The sequence below is a fragment of the Marmota marmota genome, unplaced genomic scaffold (assembly GCF_001458135.2).
Source record: "Marmota marmota marmota unplaced genomic scaffold, marMar, whole genome shotgun sequence".
NCBI lineage: Eukaryota > Metazoa > Chordata > Mammalia > Rodentia > Sciuridae > Marmota > Marmota marmota.
The window spans coordinates 11,542,191-11,557,344 of NW_026000164.1; the positions used below are offsets into that span (position 1 = coordinate 11,542,191).

The following is a 15,154-nucleotide window of genomic DNA, read 5'->3' on the forward strand; positions in this document are numbered from 1 at the left end:
CGCAGGGACAACTGAGGTTCCGTAATGCTCAGAAGACGGACTTGGGTTTAATGATAAACTGCAGTTGGACCCACACGGGGCAGACTCAGGAAGCCCTGAGGGCACCGATAGAGGAGAAGGGGCAAGATGGAAAGGACGCGCTCCACAGGGGCAAGTGTCTGGGAAAATGTGGGACTGAAAACTCAGAAGTGACAAGGGCCACCCCGGGTCCTACTCTGCTCTGCTCAGTGTTCTGGGGTTTGAAAAAGAATATTTCATTCAATGATTTTGGAATTCAAATATGTGCTCGATGCTGACTTGGGTTTCCCTCTAGTCACTCCTCCTCTATGCTCCAAGGGTCCCTCAGGGGGTGCTCCCAGCTCACATCAATTTCAGCTGAACCCAGCTTGGCACATCACCGCCATTCTCTGCCAGGCTGCCCAGGGACACACATAACTCAAGCCTGGATCTGGGAGCAGAGATGAGCTCTCACTGTTGGAAAATGAAACTCTGCGTTATTTAAGTTCCTTTTCACTTAATGCATCAAACTAATATGCCGAAGTATTTCTGTATCACAGGGGACCGTTTGGTGGAGGCTCGCATAGAGCAAGCGTTTAATGTTTACTGAGCGAATGTCTAATAAGGCCCAGTCGCTCAACACTTAAGTAAACATGCCTTATTAGGGAGAAGGCAGCCTGGTGTCAGGAAGGAGAAATCACGCCTCACTAATCTCCTTGAGTTCTTTGAGCAGATAAATAAGCATATGGACAAGAGGGAACCACAGAACCCAGTTTAATTTGACTTTCAAAAACCTGTGAGAAAATCCCACTCTAACGACTGTTTTAAAAAAATTGAGTCACTAAGGGTTGTTTTATCATGAATATGGAATTGGCTTAAAGACCGTAAACAAAGATAAAGATAAGTGGATAGGGTCCCAGATGGAAAATGATAAACACTAGGGTCTCCTGGAGATCTAATCCACAATGGGTCTTTGATGGGTCTTTTTCCCCCCTTTTTTCTTTCTCCAATGCGTTTGTGAATGTCCTTGATGGAGAAGTGAGTGTGGAATCTCCAGGTTCAGGTAATGCTTCATTCTTCTGGGGAGGTTGTCATGTTGGTGGAGGCTTAATTTAGTTTGCACAAAAATATATTGGGTGCTGAATAGTCCTTATGTGTTTGGGCCACGGGGTCCAGAAAAGAAGTCCAAGATATGCTTCCTGGCCTTCAAGGACTAAAGATCAAGGTAGGGGGAAAGCCTCACCTTCCTTTACTATAAATAGCAGAAGGCTCAGTGGATCTATTGCAAAGATGAGTGGTGCAGATAAGCCGGAGCCTACGAGTCCAGGGCAAGGAAAGAGAGAATGTTGATGGAGGCAGGGAAGGCTTCCTGGAGGAGGCAGAATCTGAAGGGAGTCTTGAAAAGTGGCTAGGGTTCCGATGGGTGTGAAGGAGGTGGAGTTTTTCTTGCTAAAAGCAACTCATGCACCATGATTGCTGGTCTTGCCTGCCCAGCGCTGCCCAGAAGCTTACCTGCATGATCCCGTTTGGCATTACTCCCCATTTCCCACAGGAGGAACAAGTGGTTTAATGAAGTGAAGAAGTTTGCTCAAGCTCACTGGGCTATTGAGCATGAAGCCTACTGTTCCGCTGTCTCCCATGCTATGGGGCTGTCAGCATGAGACAGGCTAGGGAGAGAATGGAGGGTCCCTGCCTGAGGGAGTGACAGCTTGTCCTGGGGAGAAGTGGGAGATTAGGTTGGAGCACATGGAATGGATCTAAGTTACAGGGGCCCTTAAATCTGGTCTGGGGGACTTCAACTTCATGCTGAAGGCTTAATCCTGGGATGAGTGGAAGAGGAAGGAAATTAGAACCCTACTCTGGAGTTTGGGGTCCAGGACCAACACACTTCAGTCTGGGGGTGGAAGAAATTAGGGAGGGCTGCCAATAGTTTGGAGGAGAAACTGACCAAGGCCAAAGGCCTTTGGTATCCTCAGCTCAAACACATGGGTTGAATTTGTCTGCTCCTAGAGGGGGCCCTCTTCCAGCTCTGTTCTCAGGATCTTGTGCCCTGGGAACAGACTGGGTGTCACTTGAAGCCATAGGGAATCACACAGCTGCCATATCCATCTCACTGCTCAGGGCTCGGGTGGGCTCAGGAATCATGGCAGCCTGGGCAGCCTTCACCGCCTGCTCCGATGGGACTTGGTGGCCCAGGTACTCTGACGCTCGGCTCCCCTGGCTTCTCCAATCAACACCCCTTGCTGAGCTGGTGGAGCAGCAATCTACACTGAACCAGGACTCAGTCTGTAAGACCCCAGCAGGACAAAGGCCTTCGGGAGTGTCTGAGCAGTGGGATGATGACTGTGCTGGGGAAGAGAAACTAGAAGCAGTTAAACCTCTGCGATTTCTTTGGCCATTCGGAGATGACGGAGACAGAAGGCCAGGCAGCCACCTCCTTCCAGTGGCCGTGTGGTGTCTGGCATGGGGCATGATGCTCTGGGGATGAGCATAATTTTGGGTGAGGGACCAATTATTCTCTTAAACTTTGACATCCAGAAATGTCACCTGAGGCAGCCATTGTAATCATGCAGTAAAAGAGAGTTCTGGACTTGCCCTGGGAGATGGTACACAAATCTCTGCTCTTCCCCCAGGTAGTCATGTGACCTGGTTTGGTCATTTAACCTCTCTGAACCTTGGTTTTCCTGTCTGTGAAATGGAGATGATAATCGCACCAATCTCATAAATTTTGTGAAGACCCAAAAATCTACTCTGGTAGGTCTACTACTACAGAATGCAGGAATGCTGGGGATAGTTCCTTTAAGATGCAGCCCCAGGGGTCTCACATCCACAAGCTTTCCCCTGTTGGCAGCCTGGATGGCCCTGAATTTTCCACTGCAGGAGGCCTTGCCCTGCTGGGCGGTGCTGGTCTCTGCTGGTCTGCCTCCCTCACTAAACTGAGCTCCTTGAGGGCAAGACTGGGTCTTCTCTCTCTTTACAATCAGCACCTAGACAGCACCGTGGCCAAATAATCAACAAAAGAATGGAATACGCACATTACCTACTATCCATGGAAAATGAGAGTTAGTTTGACATCCCCCACTGCCCCCCCCCCCCCGCAAAAAAAAAAGATTGGCACGGAATTGTTTGAATTCTCACAAGCATCTGTTTGTTAATTCACTTTAGACTTTTTCTATGAAAGCAAAATTGCCATGAAAAAGTCTAGAGGGAATTCCTGCTAAAATATCTATGCAAAAGTCTAAAGGGTACAGCCTGTAATCTCAGCAACTCAGGAGGCTGAGGCAGGAGGATTGCAGGTTTGAAGCCTGCCTCAGTAACTTAAGAGAGGCTGTAAGCAACCTGAGACCCTGTCTCAAAATAAAACATAAAAATGGCTGGGGATGTGGCTCAGAGGTTAAGTGCCCTTGGGTTCAATCCCTGGTCCAAGAAAAAAACAAAACAAAAACAAAAACAAAAAAAAACTCTAAAGGGAATTCCTGCTAGAATTTCTCTCTCTCCATTTTGGGAAAATATGGATAGCACTCACCTCTGTCATTTTCTGTCACCCCTGCCATTTTGTGAGATTTTTTTTTTCATCAAAGATTAAAAAGTAGAGTAGGTAATCTCCAAAAAAGGGCAGGGGGAGAGGCAGTACATCCTTCAATAGGTTGGAGACTTGAACTAACAGGAAGGGTTCCCTTACAGGCTCCTCCTCCTGCTTGGGGACAAATTTCCCTATCAGTGTTGTTTGCCTTCCCTTTCTGGCCTTAATACTTTTATGCCTTCTAGAAAAGATATGAACATAAAACCTGCGGCATTCTGCTTTCCTGCTGACATTATCAGCCTTGCTCAGAGTTCCAAGATGACTCGGCCTGTGCCCCGTGGATTCCCCTAGCCTCCGACCCAGCTTTAGGAAACTCTCCTGCTTTAGCATTTTTCTTAGCCTCAACTCCTCTCAAGCTTTGGCTTTCTGGAAGAGGTTCACAAATGTAAATGCCACCTTTTTTTTGTAGCAGTCCGATGCATCCCTTTGTAGTTCCCTGGGGAGGTGTTTACCTAAGCCCTGTCAGAGGCGCACAGTATCCCTATTAGATCGACCTTGCAGTTCTTGCCTCTTATGATGAGTCCCTCACCCATCCACATGCAGAGAGAAGACGACATACCGCTCTGTTGGAAAAGTTACTGAAGTTCTCAACCAACACCTGCCGGATCATGTCTGGCTTGGACATAACAATATACATCCGACGACCAAGATAGTACCTGCAAGGGAAAAAAAAATCACATTAAAACGTGTGGCCTTAATCTACCCACTTCTCTTTCCCCCAAAGAATCCGTGGTGGCTCAGGGGAAAGGATGAAAGTAAGTAGAAGTAAAGACGTGGGAAAGACGAGGAAAGGCATGTTCCAATTGCGAGCACCAGTGGAGCTCTGACGGCCTGACATCGATTTCTTTCCACCAATATTTTTGGGAAGCCACCTTGTACCAGTCCCTGGAGGGTCCCTGCCTCAAGGAGCTTATAATTAGGAAAGACAGATCTGTAAATGTAAATACAGTAATAAGGCATTCATCCATAAGATCCACTAGGAAGACCAAGGAGGAAAGTGGCAGAGGTCAAGGTCATGTGCATTTTCCAAAACTGGGGAGCTAGGCATTCTGTCAAAGACCAGTAACCTTTACACTGATTCTTGAAAAAAGTCTAAAGCAAATGAATAAACAGATGCTTATGAGAATTCTGAAGAGATGAAACCTCTGGGGGAGGGCCCAACATCTGGTTTCCATGCCTTTCTATGAAGAAGCTTAACAGATACTTATGACATTCAGGAAAAGATGGAGAAGGAGCGCCTGCAGGCAGCTGGTGGGGAGCTCTGACGGAGGAGGCCGTGCTCACATCTGTGTCTCACACTTAAGAAAGTCCAGGAGACACCCAGCAACCAAGGCCTGGTCACGGGCTTCAAGGGTCTCAGCGTCTGATGGGAGGGACAGTCAGGCAATCAGCCTCCAGTGTGACATTCTGACAATGGAGGAATACTTAACAGTGCTGGTAGAGGAGAGGAAGAAGGCTTCCGGGATGGGGCTCCCAACCCATGTTCTGGAGGTGAGCAGGAGTTAGTTCCAGAAGGTGGGTGACAGAGGAGGAGAGAGCAGAGCAGGCAGCTTGAGCACCTGGCCAGGGCCAGGCTGCCCGGGGAGCACTGTGAGTGCCCGATGGCCAGGTGTGTGAAGCAAAGCAGACTGAGGACAAGGGGCCCCTGCGTAATGTACATTCTAGTGCACAGTGTTGTACTTTCAGGGTTGTGACTTGATCACTGGTGTATCCAGCTCAGAGCAGTGAGGAACAGATTTTATTTCTTTTTATATCTTTATTTAATTTATTTATTTTTATGTGGTGCTGAAGATCAAAGCCAGTGCCTCACCTGTGCTAGGCAAGGGCTCTACCACCGAGCCACAACTCCCGCCCTAGGAACAGATTGTAAAGGGGAAAGTTTATTCTAGAATTCTTACTCAGAACTTTTCACAACCCAAAACCAAGTTAATTTTTTAAATTCTTTTCCCTCTCACTGACTGGGAAGAAAAATATTTCTCTGGCACATATTAAACACTCAGAAAATATTCACCTAAGTGATCATATTTTTCAAAACTGTTGGGAAAATCTTTTGACAACAGGATTTCAACAAATGCAGTGTAAAGAAAGAAAGGATACCAACTAGTTTCTTACTGGTTTTAACCAAGAAAAGGAAAATAACCTGATAAGATCATAAGCCAATGCTTTTAAAAATCTTATTACAAGTGTCATAGACTCTTCTGAGAATCTAGTGAAAGCTGTAGACACCCTTCTAAGAGAAACGAACACCTTGCAGTTGTTTGTGTATGATCTGAAGGGCTCCGGGACTCATGAAACCTACTCCAGAGCAGTTTCTCAAACTTAAAATAATATGCCTAAAGTCACTTTACTTTGAAGAAATAATAGTTGAAAATTACCCCAAGCTGGCAAGAGACAAATTTACAGATTCAAGAAGCTGAGTGAACTTCAAATAGGGTGAATCTGATGAAATCCATGGTCAGACACTTTATAATTAAACTTCTGAAAACAAAAAGAAAGAAACAAAGAGTCTTGAAAGCCAAAAGAATGACATCTATGGGAAACAACTGGGGACGGCAGATTTATTGTCAGAAACCATGGAGACCAGAAGGAAGTGGCACATTTCCCAAGTCCCGAAAGAAAAGAGTTGTCCACCACAAGTCGTCTATCTGTGAACGAATCTCTCAGGAAAGAAGTCGAGATCAAATCACTCTTAGATGAAGAACCTGAGAGAATTTGTCAGTAGTCCGTCTGCCCTTCAAGAATGACGACTGAAGTTTTCCGGCAGAAGGGAAATGATAACAGAAGAAAATATGGAACTTCAGAAAGGAAAGAATCATGGACTGCGTAGAAACTATTAGACTGCCCCACTTCTCATGAGTTTCTTAAATATACTTGATGGCTGAAGCAAAAATTATAACACCATGTGATGGGATAAATGTACTTAGAGGGAATACTTGGGACAATTATATTTTAAGAGTAAGAAGAGCAAAGGGACCACAAAGGAGTAAGGTCATTTGAAGTGGTGAGGCATTCGTATTCACAGACTGTGATGAATTATGTATGCATAGCTATGTAACCACTAGGAAAACCATGCAACATGACATAAAAAATTTTAAGAAGTTAAAAAAAAAACCATGTTAAATCATGTTCAAAAAACCCCACAAGAAGGCAAGAAGAGTGAAACACAAAATGAATAAACAAAAGAAAATAAATATATCACTATATTTATAGTTATAAGTATAATGTAATAATTAGATAACAACATATTAAAATATGGGTTGAAGCTAAAGCAGAAACAAGAGAGAAATTCATAGGACTAAATGCTTCCTTAGAAAACAGGAAAGATCTTAAATGAGTTATCTATATTTCCACCCCAAGAAAATGGCAGAATAAGAGAAAAAAAACCTAAATCTTGCAAAAGAAGGAAATAATGATGATAAGGGCAAAGGCGATAAAGTGGAAAACAAAACAATAAAAAATTAATGAAACAAAAAGTGCCAACTCTTTGAAAAATCAATAAAATGAAAAAACCTCTTAGCAAAACTAACAAAGATGAAAAAAAACCCACAAATCATTGATATCAGGAACCAATGATATTATCATCATAGATATTGTAGTCATTAAAATGATAAGGGAGCCAGATAGGGGGGTGCACACCTGTCATCTAGCTATTTGGGAGACTGAGGCAGGAGGATCACAAGTTCAAGGCCAACTTGGGCAACTTAAGGAGACCCTGACTCAAACAACAAACTAACACAAAGAAAAAAACTCACTGGCAGTGTAGCTCAGGGACAGGGCCCTTGCCTATCATGTGAGAGGCTCTGGGTTCAATCCCCAGTTCTGCAAGCACAACAAAACAGAAGAATAAGCAGCTATAACAAACAACTTTAGCTGATGATTTTGAAAATGAGGAAATGAACCAATTCCTTGAAAACCACAAACTACTAAAATCCAACCAAGATGAATGAAACAATCTGAATAATCCTATTACCATAAGAAAATTGAAATCATAATTTTAAATTTCCTGAAAAAGTCATCTCCAGGCCCAGATGGTTTCAATGGAAAATTCTACCAAATATTTAAAGAAGAACAACAATAACTGTACATAATCTCTTCCAGAAGTTAAAAGAGGTGGGAACACTTCCCAATTCAATTCATGAAGACATTATTACCCTGATAGAAAAACCAGATGAAGACAGTACCAAAAAGAAGAAAAGAAAACAAAACCACAGCCCAGAATCCTTCACATCTTAGACACAAAAATCTTCAACAAAGCAAACCTAGCAATGTGCAGAAAGAATTAAATACTACAAGTGGCATTTATACTAGGTATACAAAACTGGCTCAATATTTTAAAATCATTCAATATAATCTACCATATTAATAGCCTTAAAAAGATAAAATATGTGATCATATCAGTTAACATGAAGAAGTCATTTGACAAAATTCAGCACCTGTACATGATGGAATCTCTCAAGAATAAAGGGAAATTTCCTCAACTTGATAAAGGGACATTTATAAAAATCCTAAAATGAACATCATACTTAATGGTGAAATGCTTTTCCTAAGATCAGGAACAAGGCAAGGCTATTTACTCCTGTTACTCTTGTACATAGTAGCCAGTACAATAAGGCAAGAAAAATAAATAGGAAGTGTATAGATTGAAAAGAAATGAAGAAAATTGTTTTCAGTTGGTTTGATTGTAGATAAAAATACTAAAAAATAAATTAAAAAGTTTGCAGGATTCAAGAGCAATGTAAAAAAAATCAATGGTATGTCTATATACTAACAATTAACATGTGGAAAACAAAATTAAAACAGAGTATCATTAACTCTATTGATGAAAGAAATCTAAGAAGACCTATGTAAATGGAGACACTTACCATCCTTAAGGATTGGAAGACATGTTCTCCCAAAAGTTGTCTAATAGGTTTAATGCATTACCAAACTCCAAGCAATTTATATGGAAAAACCAAAGACTTAGAATAACCAAGTCAATTTTTAAAAGAAGAATGAAGTGAGAGGAATCAGTGTATCACATCCTAAGATTTAACTATAGTAGTCAAGACTTTGCACCACGGAAGAGTAGTAGAGAGATACTTACAAATATACATGATACCCTACCCCCCCCCCCCACATACACATTTGAGCACACATAAACCTGAATAAAATCTGAATAAGTTCTGTGCATTGAACCAATGTCAACCTTCTGGTTTCATAATATGCTATAGTTATGGAAGAGGTTAGCACTGGGAGAAGCTGAGAAAAGGGACACAGCATGTGGCTGTGGCTGTGGCTCAGTGGTAGAGGGCTTGCTTGGCATGCGCAACACCCAGGCTTCCAACCTCAGCGCACAACGCATGCACACACACACTAATACAAGTACCCAGACCCTCCTTCCCTGCATGTATTTCCAACTTCCTGTGATTCTATAATTATCACAAAATAAAAAGTTTTAACAGGTCACCTAGAAGCTTAATAAACTATGAAGTCGCAGCTCTGCTCACCACCAAACCTGATCTATGAGGCCTGGTGGGACCCAGAAATCTGTATTTAAACCATCTTTGGGATTGTGATGCAGCAGGACTGCAACACACTCTGAGAAACACTGACCTAGAACAGTGGTGGGCAGCCCTGTGGGTGGCCAAAATCTACTGGGGAGCATTTAGAAAACAACAATGCCTGGCCCCACCCCGACCTACCACACCTGGGTTTCTGGTGTGGAACCAGTCACCTCTTATTTTGACAAGCTCCCAGGGGACTCTGATATGATTGACAGTAAACAGATTGGGGACCCAAAGTTAAAAACGCTTAAAGTTCACACCCATTCTCATTTCCCTAAATCCTGAGCTGTAAAAAGAAAGCAGTTACACCCTGGGTGCACACACATATTTTGGTGATATATTTGTATTGATTTCATTATTATCAACATAATTTTTCACATAATCTGGACTCAAAAAATGCTTCTACATTCCAATGAAAGTCGTCCTTTCAAGTAGTCACCTTGGGAGTCTTTCTGATTTTTTCTAGTAATATTGCTAATGCTAAAAACAATTTTCGAACAATTCCTTCAGAATTGCTTCGGAGCTGGTTTATGAACCTCATGAGGGAACTGGCCCCGTTTTACATGTAAATTGTGTAATCTTGTGAATTTATATTTATAAAAATGCTCATCTGTAGTTTGAGGAGCTCCTGGAAAGATATTGAATAGAGAAAAGTATCAGTGAAGCTCGTCTTAAGCAAGCACAGCCTTCCTTCTTTAATGGCTCCTCTCTCTCCGTCTGCCCACCACTCCTTGGGGAGCCAGCCTTCCTATTCCACAGAGTTATGAAGGAGCTGTGAATTATGGAACCTTGTCCCTGTGGTCAAGGGGATGAACTCACCATCTAGGCATGGCCAATCACAGGATCCCATCTCCTTGGCAACCACGACTGGTCCAGCTGGTGTGCACATGACCCAACCAGCCAGGGTCAGAACACTTTCTCGGGATTTCTACATGGGACTGAGACTGACATGCTCAGTCTTTCTCCTAGAGCTGCTAAACTGGGACTATAGGAGGTTAGGGCTGTTGATGACCATTTTCCTGCCATACTGAGACAATCTGTCTGCAGAAAGAACTGAGAGAGAGCAGCTGAGATTTATGACAGATGTGCAGGAAGTACAAAGTCAATCCAAGTCTCTACTACAGCAGCTCTTGGTTTGATCCTCCAAGGTTGGGTAGTTAGTTTGTGCCATGGTGGGCTTGACTTGGGTTTTCATCAGGTATAACCATGAAGCCTAACTGGTATGGTGCCCTCTTACCTTTTCTACCTTGTGGATACCTGGGCCATTCTGCCTATCAAAGCTCACTTCCCTAAAAGCTTCCGATACGAGGTTTGTACTTGGGTATGTGCTAGGGTTTGAATGACCCCACCAAACTTCTTGTTGAAATTGAATCCTGTTGTGAGGTACTATAAGGTAGGCCCAGGTGGCACATTTAAGAGGTATTAAGGACATTTAATTAGGTATTAAGGGCTCTGCCACATGAATGAATTCATCCATTCATGGGTTGATGGAGTCTGGTTATCCTGAGAATAGGTTTGTTAGGAAAGCCATCTTGGCTCTGTCACTTAGATACGCCCTAGAATCATATCATTCCCTGTGACACCTTGGGACTCTGTAAAGAATGTCCTCCAGCAAGAATATCATCAGATGCAGCCCCACCCCCTGGTTTATGGAAAGATGAGCTAGACAAACCTTTCTTCTTTACAAATTACCCAGTTGTGGTATCCAGTCATGGCAACAGAAAATGAACTAAGACAGCATGAATATGTAGCAGTGTCGTCTTGCTTCTTGAGATGGCTTTGTTCTAAGTATATATTTGCTTTATTATCTCATGTAATTCTCAGGAAATGGATGAGGTGGTTATTAAACCCACTTTTCAGAATATGAAACTGAGATTTAGTGTGGCTAAGTAATTTGTCCGAGGTAGGGACTGACCCCTGCCTCGGGCTGTCCTTGTGGTGAGCAGGCTGCCATGGCCTCTTCTCCAGGTTGGCCTTGTCTGTAGAACAGCTCCAGTGCTGGTAGGGAGTGAGAGAAAACAGGCAGGCCCCCAGCTGTGCAGACTGTGGCTTTTACAGGTAGAGATTTAGGGCATATTCTTGCTTAATAGACCGGAAAACCCCCAGCCCAATTAAGGAGGTGAGGCCTTGTTCCCCTCTAATCCAAAATTGTACCTCTGGCAGGTAGATTCCATTAGGGGCAAGAAATTTGTAACCAGTTATTCATTTATCCCTCTTTATGCACATAATAATTTGCTTATTCAACTCCAAAGCACCTGGGTGGAGAGAAAACGTAGCAAATCTGTGAAGTATTGTGCAGACAAAAACAGCACCTGTTTGCCTTGTTTAATTAGTGGTTTTCTTTTTTTAAAAAAACTGACCAGTCAGTTCAACCAAAATAGCACAGCTGCATTCTGGGACTGCAGGGAGAGAGAACTTGGTGTTTTCCTGGGGCTGCCTGGCTCTGCCAGGGTGACCGAGGTCTGACTGTTCATGGGGAGGAGGAGGGTGACCCCAGGCACTGACTGGGAAAGGTGTCCAAGTCACACAGCTGGACAGGAAAGCGTGTTGTAAAACAGTGTGTCTAGCTCAATTAATAACTCATAGCCAATCTTAGTGTTAATCAGAATGTCCAGGGAGTGTTTCCTGAGCACATACTCTGTGTCAGGCAATAAGCCGGGTCCTGATGACCAGTTCCTAAAAGTCTGGAGGAAGACGGATCAGACACTAACAGCACATGTGTCAGGGCAGGAGATCATGGGGTACTTTTGCCTTTTATTTTACATGTTTCTTTACTACTCCTGTGTTTTATATCAAGTGGGTGTGACCTTTGGGATAGGGAAAGGGGAGGGGCTTGTCACTGGGCGGTCCCACTGAGGCTGTCAGGAGGAGGACAGAGGTTGGCGGTGCTGGGGTCTCAGGGGCTCCTTCAAGACCTTATTTTGTGATTTGACATCCGTGTCACCTTGAGCAAACTCGGCCTTCATGACCTTTTCCTTGCCAGGAGGCGCTTATGGAGGTCAGCTGGGAAGTCTGTTGGCAGGAGAGACCAGCCTGCAGGAAGGGAAGGGCCCACACGCCCAGTGGGCAGGTCATACCCTGTGGGTGCCCATGGGGGACCAGGTGGGAGCCCCGCACTCCCTGTAGACAGACGGAATACCCACACACAACCCAGGGGGCCTCGGCGTCTCTGACGACTGCCAAACACCGAGCAGCTGAGAAGTGGGGCTCCCACAGAAGCTGCAGCCCCAGCAGGTTGAAGATGTACCAGGGGATCCAGTCAGTGTCGAGGCCTCAAGTTGGGCCCTTTGGCCATAAATATGGAAGCATCAGGAAGCTCAGTGGGGCAAGGTGGGCACTCATGGCTGGAGACTTGTCACTTCCAAAGAGTTGAGAGAGAGCTACAGAGAAGCCCCCATGCTGGCGGACCTGGTGCTGGGCTGGCAGCGACTCCTCTGGAGGGGTGGTCCCCACAGTGCCAAGGAGTGGCCGTCGCCTGGAGTCCTGGGGCTCTCTCCCTGCTTGGCTCATGGGGGCATCTGGCCCCCTTTGGTTAGCGATCCCATCTGTCATTAGGGCCAGAGGTGGAGTTGGCTGAGGGGTAGAGCAGACTGTCACTAGGACACTGCTCCAGGGACCAGGGATAGACAAAAGGGCCTTGGAGTCCACCACCGTCACTCTGAGCGAGCTGTGTATCAGCTGCCCTTGGAAGCCTCAGGGTGCTCAGGAAGACTCAGGAAGCCCTGCAGAGGCTGCGGGCAGAGTCGACCCTTGCCCACTGTCCCCTCCCAGGTGACCGGCCAGTCTGCCCCTCTCCTGCTTCTTCATGCTGCTACAATTCCTGGTCGCTCACAATGGCCAGACCCTGGGCCTCCCACTCAGACCTCTGTACTTCTGCATTCTGGTCTGTCTGTCTGGCATCCTGTCTACACGAGAGCCTCCACTTTCTTTCCCCAGGACTTTGTGAAGTGCCAACCTGATAATGCTATCCCTTGACTGGAACCCCCCAGTGTTTTGCCAAGGCCAAGCCCTCTGGGGGTCTTCAGCACGTGACCCCCAGCTGGCCTCAGCCCTCCCTATTTCCCACCACTCCAAGAGCCAGTTCTGACAACCAACCTGCAACTCCTAAACCCTCCACCATCTCTCACTCCTGGGCCTTTGTACATGCTGTTTCCACCTCGCAGGGACAGCACTCCCTGTTCTTGCCTGGTTAACTCCTGGTGGTTCCTACCGATTATAATTTTTTCTTGACCATCTTTCCATGTGATTTCAAGTGCTTTAAACACAGGGACCTTGTCTTGTGTATCCAGGGTTTATTCTAGAGTTAGGTATGCAATACGAGCTGTATAATGCTCATGGAGAGCCGGATTCTCATTTCAACCTCTAATCCCAGCTGTGTTTGGACCCTGCCTCTCTCCCTTAGACCAGGACAGCAGCCCCCATCTGGGCTCTCTCCACAGACCAATTCTCCCATCAAGGTCCAATCCTTTGTGAAATAGAAGCTGACTGTGTGGTTCCCTGGGACTCTCTCCATGCTTCCCAGCCCTCTGCAGGAAGACCTCTCAGCTTCTCGATGTGTAACCGGTGGCCCTTCTGGGGATTATCACCTCCTGTCGCCGCTGGTCTCACACAAGGGTTTCCCAATCTTCTCAGTTCATGACACCCTCAGTGACTCAATAATAGTTTTTTATAGCATCCCCCAGCCAAAGAAGTAGCCAACAGTCTCACTCTTAAGCAGTTAAGCCCAAACAATAAATATTCATGTTCTAATAACTTAGAGGACGTTTGAAAAAAAAAATGATAGACATAAATTGGAAGCAGTTCTCATAGGGGCTGACAGATGTCACCATATTTTTATAGCTATTTGAGATATCCCAGGAAGCCCCAGGGAGTTCACTGTGGCACCCTGGGGTGTCTCCGCACACAGTTTGGGAAACTTTTGCTCTTTCAGAAAGTTACGTGTGGTTCCCATATTTTCAGCTTTCCCCACACCCCATTCCTTTCCCACATTTCCCCTCTGAAGTGCCACCCACCCCCTTTGTTAGTCTGGAAACCCAGACTGGTGTCCCTGTCGCCTCTTCTGTAGAACCTTCTTGGGCCCTTCGCTCCTCGCAGTTTCCAAGGCACCCAGGGGTCTTCTAACTGCACCACACAGTTGATCCATGGGCTCCTGCTGCTGTGTGAGGTTTTGGAAACAGAGCGCTGTCTTGTTTCCCCCTGTGTCCCCAAGGGACTAGCAGAGCGCCTGTCCATGGGGAAGTGAACCTCTGTGTCTGCCCTTCGAGTCCCGAGAGATCCCTGTGTCCTCCCATGTCCTGTTTCTGCTCCGGGAGAATCTGCAGCCAGACTTGGAGCCTCAGATCGTGTTTCTTTTACTCACAATTATCCTGCATTTCCCAAGGCACCCATGCCTGGCCCTTCTCCCTCACTGGGGGCTGCTCTCCCTGCCTCAGTCCGGCCACATGGAGAGGTGCCCCCTGTGGAGTCATTCAATCAGAGCCGCAGTCACCTGCACCTTACCTCTGTACAAAACTCAGGTCTGGGACTCACCCCCTGGGGGGCCAAACATGCAGAACCCCCCCCCCCCCATTGCCCTCATCCACACCTTCCTTCAGGGCTGCTTCCCACCAGTTGCAGGACAGACGTCAGCTTCAGTGTTAGCCTGAGCAGCAGGGACCCCTGTTACTTGGGAGTAGCCCTTCCTGCAACAGCCGGCACACAGTGACTGGACTAGGCTGGGGACGGGCCTGGTCATTTCATCCTGCCAGAGGATGACTGACCGCCCTCCTCCTTCCCTCGGCAGGAGAGAACTCCTGTGAACATCTTGCTCTCCAAACCCACCTCCCTGTCAGCTCTAGGAACCAGCCTGCAAGACGCGGGTTTAGCCAGCTCAAAAGCCATTAGCAAAAATGGTAAGTGCCTCAGCCTGGTCATCAAGGCTGACCGTCACAGTGGGCGGCTTCCTGATCCATCTCTGTCTTCTCCCTTCTCCTCCGCTGCGGACTCCCCCCCCATTCCCCACCCCGCCATCCCCCTCCAAGCCCCTCCCCAA

At 45.9% G+C, this 15,154-nt stretch overlaps 1 protein-coding gene across 1 annotated transcript in view; it reads right to left on the bottom strand.

The window, feature by feature from the left end:
• The window catches only part of Tbxas1 (thromboxane A synthase 1), a 154,564-nt gene that overhangs the window by 88,056 nt on the left and 51,354 nt on the right, over positions 1–15,154 (bottom strand). Inside the window, exon 4 of the mRNA XM_015493771.2 lies at positions 4,140–4,236. Within this exon, the coding sequence (XP_015349257.1) occupies positions 4,140–4,236 (97 nt within the window). The remainder of the gene's footprint in view (positions 1–4,139; positions 4,237–15,154) is intronic.